The following is a 22388-nucleotide window of genomic DNA, read 5'->3' as shown; positions in this document are numbered from 1 at the left end:
CAGGGAGCTGGATCAGAAGTGGAGCAGCCGGGACTTGAACTGCGTTCCTATGAGACACTGACGTCGTAGGTGGAGGCTTAATCCGTGAGCCCCAGTGCCGGCCCCCAGTTCATTTTTGCACGAGCTTTTGAAGTATGGGCGTGCTGTGTCTCCCGTCCTAGCCACTTAGCACCTCTGTCCCAGCAGACAGTGCCGAGCCCAGGGCTCTTCCTTGTGCCGGGGAGCGAGGCCTCGCCCCAGGCTCCTCCTGAGTGTGGCCACCAGAGCCGGGAGCCAAAATCAACTCCTTTCCTTTGCAAGTAGCTGTCTGGGGCATTTCCTTGTGGTAAAAAGCAACGGACACAGGCCCCTGACCTTCTCGGCACGCGAGAACACTTCCGCAGGCTAAGAAAAAACAGAAACCTGGCCAGCGTCGTGGCTCACTAGGCTAATCCTCTGCCTGTGGCGCTGGCACACTGGGTTCTAGTCCTGGTCGGGGCGCCGGATTCTGTCCCGGTTGCCCCTCTTCCAGTCCAGCTCTCTGCTGTGGCCAGGGAGTGCAGTGGAGGATGGCCCAAGTGCTTGGGCCCTGCACCCCATGGGAGACCAGAAGCACCTGGCTCCTGGCTTCGTATCAGCGCAGTGCGCCGGCCACAGCGGCCATTTGGGGGGTGAACCAACGGCAAAGGAAGACCTTTCTCTCTCTCTCTCACTGTCTAACTCTGCCTGTCCAAACAAAAACAAAACAAAACCAGAACAGAAACCCGAAAGGAGGAGAGAGAACAAACCCTGAATGGGCACTCAGTTCAGAACCACTCAGGAGCCTGTGTAGCGGGGAGTGTTTGCCCCATGGCGGAGCCAAATCAGACCTTGATTGAACGCTGCTCTGAGCCTACTCTGCAGGTTAAAAGCAAAACCTGATAGAGGGGCCGGCGCTGTGGCTTAGCAGGTGAAGCCGTCGCCTGCATTGCCGGCATCCCATGTGGGCGCCGGTTCGAGTCCCAGCTGTTCCTCTTCTGATCCAGCCCTCTGCTAATGCACCTGGGAAAGCAGTGGAGGGTGGCCCAAATGCTTGGGCCCCTGCACCCACGTGGAGACCCGGAAGAAGTTCCTGGCTCCTGGCTTCGGATCTGCCCAGCTTCAACTGTTGTGGCCAACTGGGGAGTGAACCAGCGCATGGAGAACTCCCTCCATCTCTGTAAATCTACCTTTCAGATAAGCAAATAAATCTTTTAAAAAAAAAAAAAGCAATGTCACAGGTGCAGCACAAGAAGCTGTTAGTGGGGGAGACGCCGGCTGGCCTGGAGACAGGCTTTCCAGCGCCTGTTATAAAGGACATTCCACCTATGTCTGAGGGACCCACAGCCCCGCCCCGCCCCCCCCCCCCCCCCAGCCCCAGTGGACGCCCTGTCTCATGGCGCTAAAGTTCATGAAGCCAAAACTGATAGAAGTAAAAAGAGCAAGAGACAAATAAACGGTTAGGTCCTGTGTCCCCTCTTCCTTCCCTTGCTCCTTTGGCCAAAAAGCCATTCGGTGGGAGTGGGCATCTGACCTGGCGCTGGGAGGCCTGCATCCCATACCACGGTGCTTGAGTCCAGGCCCCAGTCCAAGCGACGGCTCAAGTAGTGAGTCCCTGCCAGCCACGCGGGAGATCTGGATGGAGCATCTGGCCCCAGCTTCAGACCTGTGCAAGGGACACTTAGGGTATCTGGGGAGCAAACCAGAAGACAGGAGCTCCCTGTGTCTCTGACTCTCAGAAAGAAGCACCAGCCACCAGTTAGGGCCCTGAGCGGTGCGCAGTCAGCCTGCGCGTGGGAGACAGTGCCAAGGGGCTGCGGGGTCAGGAAACTCGGCGAGACTTGGGGAACGGGAGCCTGGTCCCCCCGAGAGAGAGGACACAGGGCGTAAGCCGCGCCGGGGAGCGAGCCCTGTGGTGCTGCGCTGGACAGGAGGGTTCCACGTGTGCCGAGAGGACTCAGAGCCGAGTCCAGCTGCACACGCGTCTGCCTTCTCCCCTCCAGTGCCGAGGCCAGAGCACACCGGGCACCACATCCTGCCTTCCCGTACCTGCTCCACCAGGGGCAGACGCCCTGGCAGGGAAGGGGTGAGCAGCCTGACAGGTGTTAAGAGGGCCACAGAGTACGAAAAATACTCCAAGAATGAAGAGGACTTGCCAACATCAGAGCAGCCAGTTTGGAGCTCCCATTGCTAAATGTAAGATAATTAGCATCAACATTAAAAAAAAAAAAAGATGGCAACTGATTCTAACCCCAAGAACAGAATAGGAACCCAGGAGTCCACAGCGCACAAGCAAGTGCTCAGGTGCACGGGACTAGCAGAGCGTGGCCTCGCCGTCACAGGAGGGGTGCGGCCTCAGAAAATCTCCATTTAACAGCGACAAAAGTAATTCAGGCCAGAAACACCTGAGAAGGCAGAAATCAGCGGGTAAGTGAGCGATGAGGAAGATTTTACACTGTGTCTCCTCCCCGAATGTCCATCAGCCATAACGGGGGCACAGCACAGCAGCAAAACCTGGAAGTCACCCTAGGCAAACGATTCAGGCCATCGTCCGTCCCAGGCCCCCCCCGGCGCCGAGTGCCACCCCACCGGTCTGTAGCAGTCTGGCCCCCAACTGCACAGCTTCAGTCCAGGCACCAGGAGGCACCCTACGCACCCCAATGCGGGACACACCATCGAAAGACTGCTGAACTACCTCCTAAATTCTCAAGGCCATGAGCGTCAAAGAATTTCTAGGCTGACCGAGTCGAGAGCGGGACGGGGAAGGGGGCAGCCGTGTACTGAGGGTCTGGTCCCCAGCCTTGTGTCGGGGGTTGTTAAAAGGGTGGAGTTCATCGTCACATTGGGGCGTTAGGGTTTGAAGCTGCAGCCGGCGGGAAGTGACACTGGGTTAGGTTGCCAGCGTGGGGCCCAGGATCAGTCCTGGTGGCTTCATAAGGAGAGGCACCTGCTCCTTCTTGCCATGGAGAGGCCCAACACCACCTGGGGACGTGGCCAGCAAGGCTGCCACCAGCAGCTGCCACACCAGTGGGGGCCCCTGACGCAGAGTAACCCCCCCCCCGAGGTGGCCGGGTCAGCTACTACAGTGACCGGCTGACCGGGGCTGGCGCTGTGGCACAGCAGGCTACACCACCACCAGCAGTGTTGGCAGCCCACACGGGAGTCCCAGCTGCTCACTTCCTGGAGCCAAAGGCCCAGGAAAGCAGCAGAGGGTGCCCCCACACCGACGTGGAGACCGGGACGAAGCTCCTGGCTTCGGCCTGGCCCAACCCTGGCGGTTGCAGCCGTTTGAGGAGTGAACCAGTGGGTGGGAGATGACTCTGCCTTTCAAATAAATAAATCTTTAAAAAAAAAATTGAGAGAGAGAGAGAGAGAGAGAGAGAGAGAGAGGGAGGGAATCTTCCATCTGCTTCCAATCCAGCTCCCAGCTGCCCACCTGGGAAAGCAGTGAGACATGGCCCAAGTCCCAGCTCCTGGCCCCAGCCTTTGTGGCCATTTGGTGAGTGAACCGGAAGATCTCTCTTAAAAGAAAAAAAAAAGCCTCTCCCGCCCCCCCCATTCGGTTGAACATAATGGAAGGCACGTAAGCCAAGGTGGCTACTCACGTGGCTTTAATGACCACATACAGGGCTCTTTAAAAAGTTGATGGATTTCACAGTTTTTGCACCAAAATAAGCTTATCTTTTAATTCCACTTCGCACGAACTTTTGAAGGGCCCTGTACTTGCGGTATCCAAGTAACTGAAGGCTCCGTACAAACTCGATTCGGGAGGCAGCGTGGACCCTGCCTGTCTCCCAGTGGCTGCTCAGAGGAGGATGGAGGAGGGGCGCTGCTGACCCCACCACCCAGGTGCAGAGCCATCAACGAGACCACGACTCGAGGCAAAATACAGTACAAATTTATTGACTCCAATCATCTCAGTTAAGGTTTAAGCAAAGTAAACGGAAAACAGAATTGGGTACAAGTAAGCAATGGATTAACATCAGATAGAAATCCCACTTCACTACGAGCCAGCGAGTCCACAAAAGCTGATCCCTAAGTAACATTGAACGGCTCGCTCTGCTAAGGCATAGGATGACAAAAGTTATAAAACCACTCATTTGTAACAGCAAATACGTATTCGGTGGAAAACTGCAAAGTCTTGGATTAAGGTCAGTAAGAAATGACAGTTAGTATTAACCACGGAGGGCTCTGTGGGGAGTCTGGGTAGCACAGAACCCGGAGCCCTGAGTTCAACTGTTACAGTAAAACACTTTGGTTCCCAAATGACTGCTTCTGAAAGGAACTGCAACACCCTGCCGTTACCGCATTTTTCTCCCTCCCCCAGAATCCAGACTCGGATTCTCCCCGTTGTGGCGGGGCGGGGCCGGGGCACACCCGGACTGGTGGGGGCGCCTGGGAATTGCACAAACACCCAAGTGTCTTAAAGTGCGGAAGCCACAGGGGAGGGAAAAACCTGCTCCAAAAACTCAAGTTCAGTAGCCAGTGTTAAAGAACACTTCTAGCGTCAATCACGCCAGCACTGCCTTCTGACCTCAGAGACATCGGACCTGATGGGCGGATTTGTAATATTCCAGTGATGGCTGACCAGACAATTTAAAATGAAGTGTTAGGAATGGTGAGTAGTTGTCGTACTAAGAAAATTTGGGTAATTTTACTTCGTAAAAAGTTCCAGGTTATGGCGCGTGCGCACACACACACACACACATGCAACAAAGGCCAACTTTGGTTCTGCTGCTTGTCTGCCCCTCCCTGACCAGGCCCTCGGTCTCGCGCGCAGCCGCTGCTCTCCTTAGCACCAGTGGGGCCACGTGTGGCTCTGGAGGGCGCTGAGGACCAATTTTCACAGAGAAGGGGAAAAACAAACGATCCACCCCGAACCCCCAGGATTCAGCTCACCTCTCCAGAAATGCAAACAAGTCACTGAACGGTTCTGGCAAAGTGACAAATGCAGGCCAACGCCAACCAGTTTAAAGGTGAACACTGGGCGACCCAGCCTGAACCAGGACAGCCTAGGGCCAGCCATGCTGTTTGTTATCTCCATTGCTTACTCGACTGATAAAAGCACGTTTCCTGTGATCCCCCCTCCCCCACATAAAGAAAATGACTCAATAAGATTCTTAGATTAACAAAGAATATATTAAAACATTTTACATTCTTTCCACAACGGCATAAAAAAGCAGGCATCCTCGATACTTACAAGGAACAGTGCGTTTTCTACACATCCAGACATTAATTACAGTCAGGAAAAACATCCCCAGAGTGTCTTCCCCAGCCACGGAGCTCCGGTAAGGAGAGGCCAACGCCTGCCCACAGGCGAGATGAGCACTCTCTAACTGAATGAAACAACGAATGTGTCTCTTATTATTTTACTTCGCAACATTTAAAATAGTTTACACGAGTAGAAGCATATTTTATTTTTTTGACCACCAAAATAAACTCTTTCAGCCTACTGCTTTTTAAGGTACAGTATAAAAAGTAATAGAAAACCCAGAACTGCGGTATAAATGTTTTTGGTTCAAAATTTTACTTGAAATCTTCTATTTCCTGCCTAGACAAAAATGTGAATACGGAACACTGGTAACTGTTTAAATCTAACATGTTATGCAGTCTATATTTAGATCAAAAATATTTTTTTTTTTTACTGATTAACAGCACTATTCTTAAAAAAATCTTCAAAAGTGTAGAATAAAGGTTCAAGTCCTAGGATGGTGAGTTTACAATGCCAAGATAGCAGGTGCCACGGAATCAACCCGGCTGCGCTCACCACGCACGCGCGTTCTGAGGGAAACGTCTCTGTTCAGAAGCAGTGACGGCTACCAAGAGGCCCAGGCCGAGATGCCACGTGCCGCACTGGTCTTACCTCTAAGATGCATAGATCTCTTCAGGGAACAGTCAGGAACTGAATCTCGTTTTGTTTCCCTTTTCCCATCGAAGAACAAAACAGTAACTACTAAAGTAGTTTGGGATTTTTTTCCCCAGGTGAAAGAATAAAAGGAAAATTGTACATAGCATTTCTGATCTGCACAAAGTCAATTGGTATTTCACGCGAATGCTCCTTCTTCCGGCTCTGTCCCCCCGCTGCTGTGGACGCGGGCACCCAGACTGCGGGCAGAGCGCTCGTCTCAAGCACAGACTTGGGGCGATCTCAGCACGGGGTTCATTTTTCTATCTGAAAGACCAGCTTGTAAGAAGACTTAGAAAACTGAAGATTTAATTGGGATCACGACCTTAGACTACTGTGGCTTCACAATTTCTTTCACATCTCTAACCTCCTCCCATATGGTGAAATCAAAGGTTGCCTTTCCCAACACCGCATGGAACTTTGGGTAAGACCTACGGCACGGCGTCTAATGACAACTTGTACAGAACAGGAAAAAGGAGAACAGAAAGAGCCCAAACCCTATGGGCCAAAAGTAGCAAAAACTAACGCTGGACCCTTGATAGCTCACGTTCACGAGACTTTAAACAGGGAGCGAGCGGCACAGTAACCGTAGATGCCCACAAGTCCCGCCAGAGGTCACTGCACAGGACAGAGGCAAGACAAGGGTCTCCTGCGTGCACTGCTTCTGAAAAGCCGTGGGAGCCGTGCTGCGCCCCGCCCAGCTGAGGGCGCCGTCCCCAGGCTGGGGGATCTGCCTGTGTGCGGCCCTGACCTCGTCTGTCGCTCAAACCAGTGCCACACGTCGGCTAGCCTCTGCGCCAGCTGCACGCGGGGTTTTCGGTGTGTGACAGCTTCAAATCGAGGAAACCACGCAGAGGCCCTCCAGTGGGTCTGCCCCTGGCTGCGGGTGTCCCACGCTCGCCGAGGGCCACAGGTGGACTTCCGCAATCGCCTTCCCATTTCCCAGCTTCCCTTAGGTCTGGCCATCGCTCCTTACGTCAGGTGGCTGAGAGCAAGTTTTGTCATTTTGTAAAAATCTAAAGTGTTACTATTGCTGATTTAAATTTTTACAATGTTCATACAAAAGATCTACATGACCACAAAATACCAAATATTTTTTATCAAGTGTCAGGATAACTTATTGAAGTTGAGGTTTTATCATCTTTTTATTGCTAAAGTGTTCTAAGATCTAAATCCACACAGCACACTGCCCACGTCCTGATACAGCTGTGGGCCTGAGCACGTGGCTAGGATTTAACAGGTGTTAACTTAGGTGTTGAATAATCAAAAGAAGAAATCCTTTGACAGCTTTCCACGAGTCACAAATCAGTAAAAAACAAAACAGAACAAAAACCAGAAACCTCAATTGAATGATGATACTGACACCTTGGAATGAGCAACCATGCAAACAACCAAGTCTAATCCAATTTCAACAATAACAAAATCAAGCTATCTTGTTACTGTAAGGTCTGGAACCACAATATATTTATTCCTAAAGTTGAGTAAGGACAGTACTAATGAATACCAGTTTTATCTCAAAAAAAAAACGTAAAATTCAAGCATAACAATTTCCAACCTTTGTTACTTTTTTGAAAAGTATTTTGTTTCTCATGACACATTTCACAACGCGGGTGGACTCCAGAGAGGGCCTCCCGTTTCGTAACAGGGCACGAGCGCCGATCTCTTAATTGTGCGTCTGTTCGTGACTCCAAAGACTGAACGCAGTTTTGAAAGTCCTGTGGCAAAGCTTGCACATAAACTGCCGCTTAAATGTGATTGCCGACAGGGGGGGGGCGTGGTAGAAGAGCGTGTCCGATTCCTGGGGTGCGAACAGTTTGTCCGTGGCAGGAGCGGGGTTTTCGGACAGGCCCGTGGGGCTGTCAGGCTCCAGCGGCTGGATCTTGGGCAGGGCTGGGGGGAGGGGCGGGGGCGAGGGCGAGTTCGTGGGAACGGGGCACGCTGCTTCCGATTCCTTGTGCGCCGCCTCCTCTGTAGCCTGAGACATGTGGGACTGGAAGTGACTCCAGAGCCGGAAGTTGGTGCGGAACGCTTTGTGGCACACGTGGCAGATGAACGGCTTCACCGAGCACAGCAGCTCCTGGTGCCGCTCCAGCTGCTTGTGCACGGTGAACGTCTTCCCGCACTTCTCGCAGGGCCACAAGCCCGCGTCCTTGCTGGCGGCCGCCTCTCTGGGGGCGGGGCTGGCCTCGGGCGCCGCGTCCTCGGCCTCCGGCGCGGGCTCCTCTTTGACTTGGATTTTCAGCTGCTTGCAAAGGCTGAGGTCTTCGGGGAGGCAGGCGGAATCCTCCGAGTCGAAGGTGGCCTGCTCCGAGGAGTCACTGAACACGCCGTCGTCCTTGGTGGCGGCCACATGGTTCCCCTTGCTGGGCTCGGGCTGGGGCTGGGGCCTGGAGGCGCCCGTGACTTCGCCGTCGTGGTCCAGGGCGGGCCCGGGGGAGCTCTGGCAGGGGGCCATGCTGTTCTGGTTGTGCACCTCCACCTGGTGCCGCCAGATGCTGAAGGAGGACTTGAAGGTGCGCATGCACTCCAGGCAGGTCAGCTTCCTGTGCTCGCACCTGCCCTCGTGCTCCTGCTTCAGCTCGGGCGAAAGGAACCTGAGGCTGCAGTAGGGGCACACGGTCGCGTTCCGGCACAAGCGCTCGTGGCTTCCTTGCTCTACGAGAGAAGAGAGCTTAGCATTACAGAGGCGGCACTGGTAAACCTCCTTGTCCTCTGCCGGGCTGGCGAGAGGAGCCTGCGCTTTTGGCTTAACCACTTTATGTACTCCAAGGGGTTTCTCTCCCGGGTGCATTTTTATGTGCTGCTTAAATTGCGAGAGAAAGCGGAAGGCTTTTCCACAGTGGGTGCAAATGTGTGCTCCTTTGCCCCGCGATCGCAAGTTCCTCTTGATGACTTGCTGTGCCTGCGAGCTACTCTGGCCCTGAAGGCCCGGCTTGCCGCGCCTCAGCTTAATGATCAGCGCCTTCTTAATCTCTCTCTCCCTCACTATGTCAATCAGCTTTCTCTGGAATTTCTCATCCAAAACCGCATGGGAGCTAGCGGCTGGTGACGGGTTCTTCACTATGCCGTGTTGGGTCTGACAGTGTGTCCAGACTTTGAAGTTGGTGTGAAACCTCTTGTGACAGATGTCACAAGCGTAGGGCTTCTCTGGGTTGTGGTACATGTTAGTGTGGCGGTGGAGGCCCGCCGTTGATCTAAAGATCTTAAGGCAGTGTTTGCACTTAAACTTTCTGTTTGGTCTCGTCCCCTCCAACTCACCAAATTCGTCTTTATTCAAATCAGAATCTGCAAAATGATCGGCGTTGAGGAGGGTGGGGCTCGAGCCCTCCTCGAAGTGATCTTCCGGCCCCGGCGACCCGTGCTCGCTCGCCCTGGGCTTCTTGGAGGGCAGCCGTCTGTCCGCCTGGAACCTCCTCTTGGCCGGGAGTCTGCTCATGTCCTTAGCGTCGTCTTCCGTTTTGACAGGCAGGTCTCTCGTGACCAGCGGCGACGAGGCGGCGGCGGCGTCCCCCACGGTGACCCGGATGATGTCCGAGGGCTCCGAGAGCGGGCTGCTGGGCTCGGTCTTTATGCGCACCTCCGTCACCGGGGAGGCCCCCTCCCTGTCCGTGGACTGGGAAGCGCTGAAGGACCTGAGGCGGTGCGGCTGCAGCGCTGGAGGCCTGTCGTCCAGGGCCGGCTTCTCGCTGCTATCTTTCAAAGATGACTTCTGCGATAACGCACAGAAGACACTCCCTGCCGCATCGCCAGACAGCACAGGTGCTCCCTGGGGGGATTTCAGCTCGATGGAGGGCGAGTAGACAGGAACCTGGCTGTCCATCGACAGGGACCGTCGCAGCAGGCTCTTGACGAGCGGGCCGCTCCTGTCGATGCTCTGGTCGGCGGGCCGCGGCGCGCCGGACGGGATCACCAAGCCCAGCTTGGAGTAGTACAGCAGGTTTCTGTCCTCGCCCTGGCCGCTGCCCTTGTTGGTTTCTTTTACCAGGTAGGGGGTCTCGGACGCGCTCCGGAGAGCCAGGACGGGCGGCCGCGGTCTTCTCAGGGCCAGCTCGATGGCTTTTCCCTTGGGAAGCTGCGCGCCCACCTTCTCATCCACGCCTTCCCTGTCCTGGGGCGGCTTGGAAGGCAGCGCCGCGTTCCTCTTCCCCAGACTGCTCCTGGTGGCGTCCGCCAGGGAGCCGGGCTGCTCGGGAGCCTTGGCCGGTCCCGCACAGCTATCTTTGGGCCAGGTCTTCTCCGTGAACGCCAAGCTGTGGATCTGCTCGGCGGCCTTTGGCGCGTGTGGCTTCCCGGTGCTGGTCTTCACCGGCACGCTGGCGGAGGGCCGGGAACCGTGGCCGAGGTCCGGCGGGTTCTGCCCGGCGCCTTTTCCTGGTGCTTCGTTCCTGCTCTGACAAACGATGACACTTCTCTTCTGAGAACTGTTCTCGTCGTCGTCTGCGAACGCTTTCTTCCTGTTGGGACATGCCGGGAAGGGGGCGTGAGGGGTCTTGGAAACGATGTTCGTCAGGAAGGAGATGCCCAGGCTGTAGCCCAGCTCTTGCACGGCGGCGAGGCTGCTCTTCTCCACGAACAGCGACGAGGAGTAAATGTAGTTGAGCACGTTGTCGAAGGCGTCCGGCTCGCAGAAGTCGAGCTGGAACACGGTCTGCGCCTCGTTCTCCTTGTTGGTGAACAGACTCTGGAAGTACTCGCTGCTGGCGGCCAGCACGTTCTTGTGCGCGCGGAACTTCTGGTCGCCCACGATGAGCAGCACGTCGCACAGCTGCCCCTTGAGGCGCTCCTCGTTGAGGGCGCTCAGGAGGGAGATGGCGTGCGCCGGGTTGATGTAGTGCAGCAGCCCCTCCATCGCTCGGGCGAATCTGAAAGACACAATGAGCGGCAGGCGTGAGCGCCGTGCCCGGGAGCTCCCCCGGCCCAGGAGGCATCAGCTACTTTCTTCTTCCCCAGGAGCCAATACTAGGCTGACACAAAGTCTGTAGATGAACAGTCTTGTTTACATAATTGTGAGAACATAAAGCAACAAGTCTCAGGGCTCAAATGCCTCATCCATCATTAAAGTTGCAGAACTTTAAACTAAGAACTGCAACAGAGGCATTTTTATACCATCAAAAATGCTGTTAGAAATTGTTAGAAATACTTGAAAACAAAGGTTGAGGGGCTGGTGTTACGGAGCAGCAGGTTAAGCCGCTGCCTGTGATGCCGGCATCCCACATGGGCGCTGGCTCCAGTCCCGGCTGCTCCACTTCTGATCCAGCTTCCTGCTAATGTGCATGAGAAGGCAGCTGAGGATGGCCCAGGTGCCTGTGCCCCGACACCCGTGGGGGAGACCAGGCTGGAGTTCCCAGCTCCTGGCTTCGGTCCGGCCTAGCCCCGATGGTTGTGGCCACTTGCAGAGTGAACCAGCAGTTAGAGAAGATCTCTCTCTCCCCTGCCTTTGTCATTCTACATTAAATAAATACATCTTTAAAAAGAAAAAGAGAAAAATTTATGGGACTGGCGTTTGGTCTAGCAGTTCAGACACTGGCTGGGGTGCTGGCATCTCACATGTGAGCGCCTGGGTTGGAGTCCTGGCTTCAGTCCCAACTCCAGTTCCCTGCGCGTGTGTGCTCTGGGAGGCAGCAGGTGATGGCTCAAGTTCTTGGCTGGGTCCCTGCCACCCACAGGGAGACCCGGATTGTGTTCCAAGCTCCTGGCTTCAGCCTGGCCCAGCTCCAGCCACTACAAGCACTTAAAGTGTGAACCAATGGACAGAAGCTACCTTTCCTTTTGCCTCTCAAATAAAATAAGTAAAAATTAAAACAAGGGGCCAGCGCTGTGGTGCAGGTTAATCCTCTGTCTGCGGCACCGGCATCCCATATGGGTGCCGGTTCAAGTCCCAGCTGCTCCTCTTCCAATCCTGCTCTCTGCTATGGCCTGGGAAAGCCATAGAAAATGGCCCAAGTCCTTGGGCCCCTGCATCCGCAAGGGAGACCCAGAAGAAGCTCCTGGTTCCTGGCTTCGGATCAGAGCAGCTCTGGCCATTGCAGCCATTTGGGGAGTGAACCAACACAAGGAAGACCTTTCTCTCTGCCTCTCCCTCTCACTGTCTATAACTCTACCTCTCAAATAAATAAATAAAATTTAAAAAAAAAACTAAAATGAAAAGAAAGGTTTATTATTCAGGGTCCTTATTAACTTAATTCCTGGTTATATTCCTATTAACTCAGAGAATAAACATGAATTATCAAAATCCCCAAAGTCTATAATTGAGAGAAAATTGTTTTAGTAGTGCATACACTTAAACATAACTTGATCATTAACAGTAGATAGCAAAGCGGGGGTCTCGTCAGACCTTAGAAACACGTAAGAATTGGGAGGGGTGGACGTGTGGTGCATTGGTTAAGGTGTTGCTCGGGACACCCCCATCCCACAGGTAGCCCCAGCCCACTTTGGATTCCAGCTCTGACTCTGCACCATGTGAACAGCCAAGAATGGCTCAGTACTTAGGTCCCTGTCAGACATGCCGGGAGACCAAGACTGGGCTCTGGGCTGCTGGCTTCAGCCTGGCACGGCCCTGGCTGTTGTGGGCATTTAGGGAGGGGACCCGCATACGGAAGATCTCTCGTCTTTCTGTCCCTCTGCTTTCAATATATAAAACTCAGTAAGAACAACAATGACAAAAGAAAATGTCGCTCATTACCAGTAACTCAAACTTTAACAAACGGTAGAAGCCTTCAAGAATAAGAAGGTTTGTTTTGTCTGCTAGGCTAATCACCTTGCAATGCCTGAAGTACTACAGTCCACAGCAGCAGAAAGGAAACTTGAACACGGCTCCAACTCTAGTGAAGGGATCTGAACTGAGATTCCACAGAAATTCTCTGCAAATCTAAAAATCAGACGAGAGGCCTGGATGGCCCAAGGGCAAGTTCTGGTGCCAGACGCTGGGGCTGAGGCGCGGCTCCTTCCTCCTGGGCTGAGGGACCCTGGCGTGTCTGCTGGCTCCTCCGTGTGGCCGGTCCCTTGTGTAAAGCAGGAATAGCAGCTGTGCCCCCATGGCTAGCGTCCACTCAGCAGACGCTGTGCGAGAACTTTCAGGAGCTGCAGGACTAACAGGTGCTTTGTGCAGGAGTACAGCAGGGTCCTCGGACTCCCTGCGCTCTCCACTTCACAGACCAGGGCCCCTCTCATTATCCACCCCTCCACGCCGGCTTCCCCTGCACCGACACCTCCCCTCCTGGGCTGACTTATCACGACACTCATTTTCATACTGAAGTAGTCCCAAGCAACCAGGGCTATTTAGGGCAATCTTGACATTCTCCAGAAAGCAAGCTGTAGCCAAACAGCCTGAGCCCAGGCCTCTGCAGCTTCTCCCCTGGCCTCAGGAGCCTGTGCTGGTCACCTCGGCCTGTAGGCCGGACAGAGCAGTCTGCAGGTGCCCCGAGTGCCCAGCGGCGTGTGGACAGGCAGTCTGCGGGTGCCCTGAGTGACCCAGCGGCGTGTGGACAGGCAGTCTGCGGGTGCCCCGGGTGGCCCAGCGGCATGTGGACAGTCTGCAGGTGCCCCGGGTGACCCAGCGGCGTGTGGACAGGCAGTCTGCGGGTGCCCCAGGTGACCCAGCAGCGTGTGGACAGTCTGCGGGTGCCCCGGGTGACCCAGCGGCGTGTGGACAGGCAGTCTGCGGGTGCCCCGAGTGCCCAGCGGCGTGTGGACAGTCTGCAGGTGCCCCGGGTGACCCAGCGGCGTGTGGACAGTCTGCGGGTGCCCCGGGTGGCCCAGCGGCGTGTGGACAGGCAGTCTGCGGGTGTACCGAGTGGCCCAGCAGCGTGTGGACAGGCAGTCTGCGGGTGCCCCGGGTGACCCAGCGGCGTGTGGACAGGCAGTCTGCGGGTGCCCCGGGTGCCCAGCGGCGTGTGGACAGTCTGCGGGTGCCCCGGGTGACCCAGCGGCGTGTGGCGTCTGTAAGCCACTCCCCGTCGCGGCGCTAACTGAGGCAGACGCTGCTCATCAGCCAGTGACAAACAACGGCCTTGCCAGACGGTCCCAGGCTGCAGGTCACTCCGGCCTACACTTTCCCAATTACTCGATCTGCACTCACTTGACAGGCTCCTCGCCTTCCTTCTCCTACTCTTTGGAACGGAAGGCAGCCTTGCCATCCTTAGCGCCTTTCCAGAGCCCAGAAGGCGAGCCCAGACGCTGCTGGTACTGATGGAGCTGGTCTGAGTAGCTTGCGGCACTAATTATTTTGGGGAAAGCTAGTTCCGATGCTGCCACAGGGAAAAACAACAGATGTGGAACCGAAGGTTTGGACTAGCATTTGTCAAAAGGAGTTCTTAAACTCAATCTAGTGGTTTGAAACCAGCAATTAAAAAAACAGTACAGCAACTAGGCCAGCACTGGAAACCTCAGGATGCATCCACCGTGGCAAGGCTGGCTACAGGCTTGTGACGCTTCTGTCCACCCACACAGCCGCACCTCTGAGACGTTAGCCACATTCAACCTTCGGGGCAGGACTGTCCAGCCACTCTTGAGCCTCGGTTTTCCCCACGGTAAAATGCAGATAATCGGTCCCCACAGAATGCCACCGAGACGTCAGTCACTACTACCACTTACTCAGCCCCCACAGCACACGACAAACTCTGCCAGGAGATTCTCATCCATTCACTCAACAAGATGGCCCCCGAGAAGACCTGCACGTGGGAAGGATGGGTCTTGGGGATAACGGAGAGAATGGTCACAGCGAGGGAGAGCTGGGGACAGCAGGGTGGACCAGGAGCTGCAGAGCGTGGAAGGCCAAGGACCGATGACACAGACTGTAGGGCTGGCGGGGCCACCAGAAAGACCTGGCTTTTCCCTACGTGACAAACAGGCAGCCACTGGAAGATTCTGGGCAGAGCAGCGACAAAGCCCCTTGTCACATTTAAAAGCACGAGTCTGGCCACGTTGTGAGACCTAACCAAGGAGGATGGCACAAGGGTGGAAACCACAGGAGGTCAGAGTCTACGCAATGATCCAGGTGAGGGATGAGGGCGGCCAGGACAGGTGGGGGGATTCCTAATGGAGTGCCAGCAGGTTAGAGAGGGTGAGGAGTTAGGGACAGCTCCATTCTGCCAGGATAACTGGAGGATGTCCTACACGGAGATGGGGCTTGACAGACAAGCCGGGGGTCAGACTGCTGTAAGGAATTCGTGTCCAGAATACGGACCTGAGCAGACACCTGAGGGGACGCAGCCTGCTCTTGTGGGCATCCTTTCCTGCTCCACCCCCTCCTCCTTTCCTGCTCCCTGGGATCCCACCTAAACACCTGCATCTGCGCCCCGTCTCCGGCTGCTCTTGGGGGAACCCGAGCCACGGCAACGCCGGCATGGGCTAAGGGACGTGAGATGTGCTATGTCCTCAACAGGGAGCAAACACTGTGCCAGTCACCTGCAGCTGCGCCAAGCAGCAACGTCCTCCTACTTTCGCATCCTTTGGGACGGCGTCCGTCTTTGTGCTCTCCTCCAATGAACACGCTCCCTGTTTGTCTCTGAGTAACACCGGGGCAGGTCTGTGTGCTGCTATAATGCCAGCGTCCCATGAGTGTTGGTTTGAGTCCAGCTGCTCCATTGCTGATCCAGCTCCCTGCTGTGGCCTAGGAAAGCAGCAGTAGTGGCCCAAGTGCTGGGGCCCCTGCACCCAAGTGGGAGATCTGGATGGAGTCCTGGCTTTGGCCATCTGGGGAGTGAACCAGAGAATGGGCGACCTATCTTTCTCTAACTTTGCCTTTCAAACAAATAAATATAAAGAAAAAAGATCCTTGTTTTTACACCTTTACTTATTAAACCTTGGAAACAACGGCTCTTTCCTAGTCTGCTACAAGCAGAAAACGTTCTGCATTTCTCTGTCTTAACAACAGGAGGTTGGGGATGGCACTTAACAACCTGAGCACAACAGGGTAAAAGCTACACCAAGAGTGCAGCCGCGCGTGCCGTGAGTGGCCTAGCAGAGCCGCGCGGCTGGCGGGGCGGACGGAACCCTCCCGCCTTTCTACTCCTCTGTGCTCAGGTCTCAGATCAGGCCAGCTGTGGCGCTCGGCGTATTCAATGTCCCTTCCTGATCCAGACAGAGTAACTTTGCTGGCACATCAAACCGCACGTTCTAACTATGAAGACAGTGCATCTCGTGCATAAACAGAGATGCTCCCTAACTCACGACAGGGTTGTGTCCGGATAAAACACCAGCAGTACACGTCCATGTAACCCACTGGCCACCCCCGCGCAGCGTCAGGGGTCTCCCTGGTGGCCGATGCCAGTGTCACGAACGACAGACCACACAGTGCTAACCCGGAAGAGGTCCAAGCTCACAATCCAAAGCCTGGTTTCTACTGAAGGCATCACACTTCTCCATGACCAAAAAGCAGAAAAAGCCCACGTCCAGTCCTCTTAAGCCGGGCTGTAGGGATCGCTGCTGCTGTCTCCGGCCCACTCCTTTCCCACTGTTCATCTCTACCCCACCCCTCGGAGCAGAAGTTCTGCCACTGAAGTCGCAGTGGGAAAACCTCGGGGCTCGGGAGACGTGGGTGAAGTGCGCACAAACGCCCTGCTTGAGCTGCAGGAAAAGCTGAGCAAAAACCGCATAGGAAAGTCAGATTCTGGAACAGGGCGCCCCACTAACCACGGGAATTCGCACACATTTTCCCAAACTCTGCCGCAGCGCCATTCCGTGTTGTCTCCTGGCATTCCAACATGAGAGCATCATGATGGGAAGGGGTTCGCGGAAGGCGGTGCAGTTCCATGGAAAAGCCCCTCCCATCGGCCTACTTGCTGCCGATCCCGGCTGTGCCGCTGGCTGGGTGTGCCACCTCGCACGTGTCACGTGACCTGACCTGGTACACGGGGCTAACGCTACCCACGGCTGACACTTCTGTGAGGAGACGCACCGTGCTTGCAGGCCGTGGGTGTGTGCAGCCCTCCCACCGGGCAAGTGCACGTCTTCCCCCCTTACTTCCTGTGGGCCTGCCCTGCACAGGTCGCAGCCGGTGCTGGGTGAGGACAGCGAGCTGGCCGCCTTGCTCTGCAGCGGCTCAGACTCCCGGACAGAGCAGGCAGGAATATGATGGAGGAGCAGAGGGCTGTGAAAACGCTCGTGTTAGGAGCAATCATTGTGGCCACAGTGGGGAATGGGTGGATGAGTGACTAGTGAGGACTTGAGGGAAGACACGGGACCCATCATTTACCTGACAATTACAGTAGTAAAAGGCTCTAATCCTCAAATTTCTACCACATCCGCTTTTTGAAATGTTCATCTGATCTTGGTGGGCCTAACAACTCCCGGAGGCGGGGCTGGAGCCGTGGTGGAGTGGGGAAAGCTGCTGCCTGCAGTCTGGCATCCTATATGGGCATCGGTTCGAGTCCCGGCTGCTCCACTGCTGATCCAGCTCCCTGCTAATGCACCTGGGAGAGCAGCGGAAGACGGCCCAAGCCCTGGGCCCCTGCACTCACGTGGGAGACATGGAATTCCGAAGCTCCTGGCGTCAGAGTGGCCCGGCTCCGGCTATTACAGCCATCTGGGAGTGAACCAGCAGATGGAAGATCTCTCTGCCTGCTCTCTCTTTCAAGTAAGCAAATAAATCTTAAAAAAAAAAAAGCCTCCTGGAAGCTGGCCCCAGCCCCACGTTCCCAGAGGCTCTCAAGAAGCAGACAAAGTCCTGACAGCCGCATGCAGACGAGCCCTCCACAGCAACCTCAGCCCTCCAGCGCAGGCGCTAAGGGGCAAGGGCGCTCCCTCAACATGAATCAGCTCCCTCTGAGTGCTTCCTGCTCACCGGGAGGAAGGCGTGGGGCACACGGGGCAGGCAGGTGGCTCTGGACTCAGATCATTCCGCACAAAGCAAGCACAGCACGGCGGGGCGTCAGACAAGACAGCAGGAAGTGAGCAGCGAGAAAGGCATGGCCCCTCGACAATCCCACTAAACCCAGGCTGGATCGGAGCTAAGGTACAAGCTAGCTTGATCCCAGGACTAGCCCAGACCACCCTTACAAATTCTGAAGGAAAACATCTCTTGACATCCAAAACATTAACCTGAAACTGACCCCAGGGAACGCTGGTCCCTTGGAATGTTGTAGACCGCTCACACAGTCCTGACCATGACACTGGGGAAAACAGGGGTGCACGGAACAGGGAAACACGTGGTAGAAATCCTAAGGCCTGCACTTGGACAGCGCTCACCCCGAGCCCTCACCGCTCTCCACCTGATCTTGCTATCCGATAGTAAAAGTCGCTCTCAGCTTCTCCGACAGTGCAGATATTCAGGACTTATCTGAACGCCTCGGATTTCAAAGCCAGGCTGGCTTAGGTGACCCTCAGGAGGAGTCGCGTTACCGCCTCGCACGCCATCTCACGCACTTTCGGGGCCGCAGCCCCTCTCTGGGATCTGATCTTGGTGCAGAGGTGCAGCCAATGGCCCCACCGTCACCTGGCTCGGCCCTTACTCTGCACCTCGGGTCACAGCGCTGCTGTTCTGCCGCCGCCCAACAGACACTGCTCTTCCCGGGCGACGATCCCGTTTCCACTCTGGGGTAGGCACACACAAAGCCAAGCCAACTAGAAACTTCCTCCCTGAGAGTGCGAAGACAGTGAGTGACAACCTGAACCCACGACACACAAGCGCCTGCTACAGATTCCTGGAGTCGGCTTGGTTTTTGTCCTTCCTGACCCATATATATATATTAACAGTTTCTCCTTAAACTCCAAAAGCAACCAGTATCTTTACAATAAACTCCTGTCTCTATTCAAGCCAATTATGCTCTTATTAAAGAACTCAACTAATCATTCCCACGTGGAAGGCACTCTTCCCATCCCGCACCCTGCTGGCACACTGAGCCCAGAACACTGCTTGGATGACCCATGACCATCAGGAAATCAACTTATATAGTGCCTCCACATGCAAGCATGGCTGGATGTGTCTCAAACACAGGAGTGCTCACCTCAGAGCAGGCCCGCAGCTCCCTGGGGAGGCAAACCACTGGCTTCCGTTTGTGCCGGGAGCTTCGCGGGCACCGAGGGAGCCCGGCTGGTTACAGGAGTGGGGGTTTGGAGGGGACGGTGAGGACACACCCTGTCGTGATCTCAGCTGAGACCTGGGTAGGATTTGAATGAAGAGTCAGCCCTGACCTCAGTAAAGACAAAATGACAGGGCTGGCACAGCAGGTTACGCCGCTGCCTGCAATGCTGGCGTCCCACACGGTGCCACTTCAAGTCCTGGCTGCTCCGCTTCCGATCCAGCTCCCTGCTAAAACGCCTGGGAAAGCAGTAGAAGTCGGTTCAACTCCTTGGGCCCCTGCACCTGCATGGGAGAGTGGGAGGGAGACGCAGGCTCCTGGCTTCCACCTGGCCCAGCCCCGGCTCCTAGGGCCATTTGAGGAGTGAACTAGGGATCTTTCTGTGCCCCTCTCTCTGTAACTGTCTTTCAAATAAACAAATAAATGTAAAAATAAAAAAAATTAAAAGCAATAGTTTTCCATTAAGCTAAAATGCAAAATTTGTTGAAGCACAAACCCCGAGATTCTATAAACATCTGGCTTCAAACTCTAAAATTCTTTGTCCCTCATGTGTCCCCTATGGCAATGCCCTGCTCGTTACGTTGTTTGAGACACACCTGCAGCCTGTCCTAGCCCCTCCAACTCCCCCCGCTCCTACAAACATTCACCCTGGTCACAGCTCGTGGAGTGTCTGCTGTGGCTGACCTGCCGGCCCCACCCATTCAGACGTCCAGGCCCTAACCCCTCGCGCCTCAGAAAACACACTTGCAGACCAAATCTTTAAAGAGATAATGAAGTCAAAGCGACGTCTTCAGGGTGGGCCGTGACCTGACACGATGGTGTCCTTCCCGCACTGTTCACCCTGGACTTTCTGGAATCTGCTGTGAAAGCTGCCCGGTCGCCTGCTCCCTGCCTTCGCCGTGAGCCAAGCCCCGCGCCAGGAAGCTGCCTGCTCCCTGCCTTCGCCGTGAGCCGTTTACGCCTCCCCAGGACGATGCAGGAGACTCAGGGCTGACCATGCGTCATGCTCTCCACAGGGCCCAGCGCAGTCTCCCGGGCAAACGTCTCTCACCCCTAGGAAGACGGCGGTGGGTGGCTGTCCCGCTCCGTGTCGGCACCCTCTGATTGCATGCGACGGTGACATCACCGCATGACGCGCTCCTCAGGAGGGGCGGTCAGCGTCCAGCAGCACACGCCTGCGCCGTGCCTCTGGGCACTGACGCCGCTATTCCCGGCAAGCTCTGGTTTTCACCTGTGGAGCCCTAACGCCCGGCACAAGGCCGGTCAGGTACCTGCTGGGCAGGCAGAGCCATCGTCCACCCTCCCACTCCAGGGCTGGAGCTGCGCCTGCACCGCGCTGGTGTGAGGGCCCGCACACGGTGGCTTTTTCTACGAGATCCTGTGCCTTTAATGACTACCGCCCGGTCACAGACCTGCACGGGGCTCCAGCTCCAGGGCCGACTGCACGCTGCCCTCGAGGCTCCCCACACGTCCAGCGTGCCCCACAGGACGCACACGCGTTGGTCCCTGCGTGGCCTGGTGTGCTGCCGGCCTCCAGGCCTCTCTTCTTGGTCCCCTCAGCCACCGGCTGCCACCTGTCAATGCCCCTTCTTCCGCAGGCCCCGGGCTTTGGCGACAGCTAAGACGGCTCCTCCCAGTTCGCATCCAGTCCCCTACCACAGGGTACCACCCCTACAGCCCCACTCCTTCACACACTCATACTCAGGGTCAAGTTCACCTAACGGCCGCACTCGGAGCCGTGGGTGAGTGGGCTTCCTCCAGCTCCAGGGCCGGGGCGCGGCGGGTTCAGCTGCTCCTGCCACACCGGCACCCCACATGGGTGAGCGAGGGGCCCGGCCGCCCCACATCCCAACCACCACCTGCTAAGGCACCGGGCAAAGCAGCAGAGGCCGCCCCGGTGCCTGGGCCCCTGCCCCCGTGTGGGGGACCTGAGTTCTAGGGCCCCCGCTGTGACCAGTGGACGGGAGACCTGTCCCTAACCCTGCCTGTCAAATAAAAAAAATTTTTTTTAAACTTTCAACGAGACATCTCCCTACAGCCAATGCGCTCACTTTCGTCTCCCTGGCCGAGCCGGAGACGCGGGCCCCCGATGACTCAGGGTCAGCACCACCAACCGCCGGGCTGTGCAGTAACCCAGACGCCCGCCCCGGCCCGACCCCAGGCTGGGCGAGGTCCGATTCCCGCGCCGGGCAGCCCCCGGCCCCGGCCCCCACCTCCGAACGCGCCGCTCGGGTGCAGCTCCCCGGAACCACGCGGCGGCCGAGGGCCGGGGGCGGCGGAGGCGCGGCTCGGCCAGGGGCACAGGCCGGGACGCGGGGGCCGGGGCGGCGGAGGCGCGGCTTGGCCAGGGAGGGGCACGGGCCGGGGGCGGCGGAGGCGCGGCCGGAGGCCGAGCAGGTGCGCTGCGGTCCCCGGGGCGGGCCGGGCGGGGTCGGACACGGGGGCTTCAGGGGGCTGGGGGCGGCACGGAGGGGGCGCGCCGGGGCTCCGGGCGGTCATGCTCGCCCGCGGGCGGAGGGGCGAGCCACCGGGGGGCTCCGGGGCCGGCGGCAGGTGCGGGCGCCCCCGGCCGCCGTCCCGCTTCCGGGCACGCTGCTCGCCGCTGCGGGCCCGACGGCCGCCCCAGGCCGCCCCCGCCTCCGCCCGGGCGCGCGCCCCTCCCGCGAGGCGTTTCAACGGCTCCGCGCGGGGGGCGCGAGCCCAAGGCAGCGCGTCCACCGCCCCCGGGGCGGCCCGGCCACGGCGAGCGGCGAGGCCCGGCCGCGCACGGAGCATGCGCAGTGGCGAGGGCGAGGCCAAGTGCGGGCACAGGGCATGCGCAGTGCGAAGGCACACCGGGCTACGTGGGAGCCCGGGGCATGCTCGGTGAGCGCCCGGGCCCCGCGCAGGCGCAGAAACGCCCGCAGCCCGCAACCCGCCGGGGAAGAAAAAAGCGGAGAGAAATCACCTCAGAGTTACGTCAGGCAAGGCCGCGTTTTGCGGGGAGGCTGGAGCCTCCCACGGGGCCCCGCCGTTCTCCCGGAACGAGAGGCGTGACGGTTACTCACCGCTCTCCAGCCCCGAGGCAGACGCCGGGCCCCTTTCCGCTCACACTCGGCTCGCGCGCGCCGCAGCCGCCGCTGCCGCTGTGATTCCATCCATCTTGAATTTGACGTCATCCCACACCAGGGATGAAGTCATCGCAGGCAGCGCTCGTCACGTGCGCGGGCCTCCGATTGGCTGCCGGCGCCGGGGGCGGGGCGGCGAGGGGGCGGGCCCGGGGGCGGGGCCTGAGCGGAGCCGGCGGCCCCGGGAGACGCTGCCGCCCGGCGGGAGCTGCTGCTGGGCGCTCGGTGCCGGCCCGCGGCGCGTCCTCCCCGCCGGGGCCCTCGCGGAGGGGCTGCCCGTGGGGCGCGGGGCCCGCGGTGGCCCCGGGGCAGCGGGCCGTGGCCCCGCGCGGCGGCTCCCGTGGCGCCCACGTCGCGGGC

At 57.3% G+C, this 22388-nt stretch overlaps 1 protein-coding gene across 7 annotated transcripts; it reads right to left on the bottom strand.

The window, feature by feature from the left end:
• Window positions 1-3873: 3873 nt before the first annotated feature.
• Window positions 3874-22068, bottom strand: ZBTB21 (zinc finger and BTB domain containing 21). Of its 7 annotated transcripts, none has more exons than XM_062204769.1 (4): window positions 20334-21114; window positions 15308-15512; window positions 12660-12903; window positions 3874-10764 (listed from the first exon to the last, which is right to left on the bottom strand). In XM_062204769.1, exons 2-4 carry the CDS (start codon window positions 15456-15458, stop codon window positions 7566-7568), a joined length of 3594 nt encoding a protein of 1197 aa, XP_062060753.1. In that variant the 5' UTR covers window positions 15459-15512; window positions 20334-21114; the 3' UTR covers window positions 3874-7565. The 7 variants fall into 7 exon arrangements, with proteins under 7 accessions (XP_062060753.1, XP_062060775.1, XP_062060747.1 ...); XM_062204791.1 differs by lacking the exon at window positions 20334-21114 and having other exon boundaries at window positions 3874-8557; window positions 9161-10764; window positions 15308-20327; XM_062204763.1 differs by lacking the exon at window positions 20334-21114 and adding an exon at window positions 18847-20327.
• Between the last annotated feature and the right edge of the window lie 320 nt (window positions 22069-22388).

The sequence above is a fragment of the Lepus europaeus genome, chromosome 2 (genome assembly GCF_033115175.1).
Source record: "Lepus europaeus isolate LE1 chromosome 2, mLepTim1.pri, whole genome shotgun sequence".
Lineage (NCBI taxonomy): Eukaryota > Metazoa > Chordata > Mammalia > Lagomorpha > Leporidae > Lepus > Lepus europaeus.
This window is presented reverse-complemented; position numbering and strand designations above follow the sequence as displayed.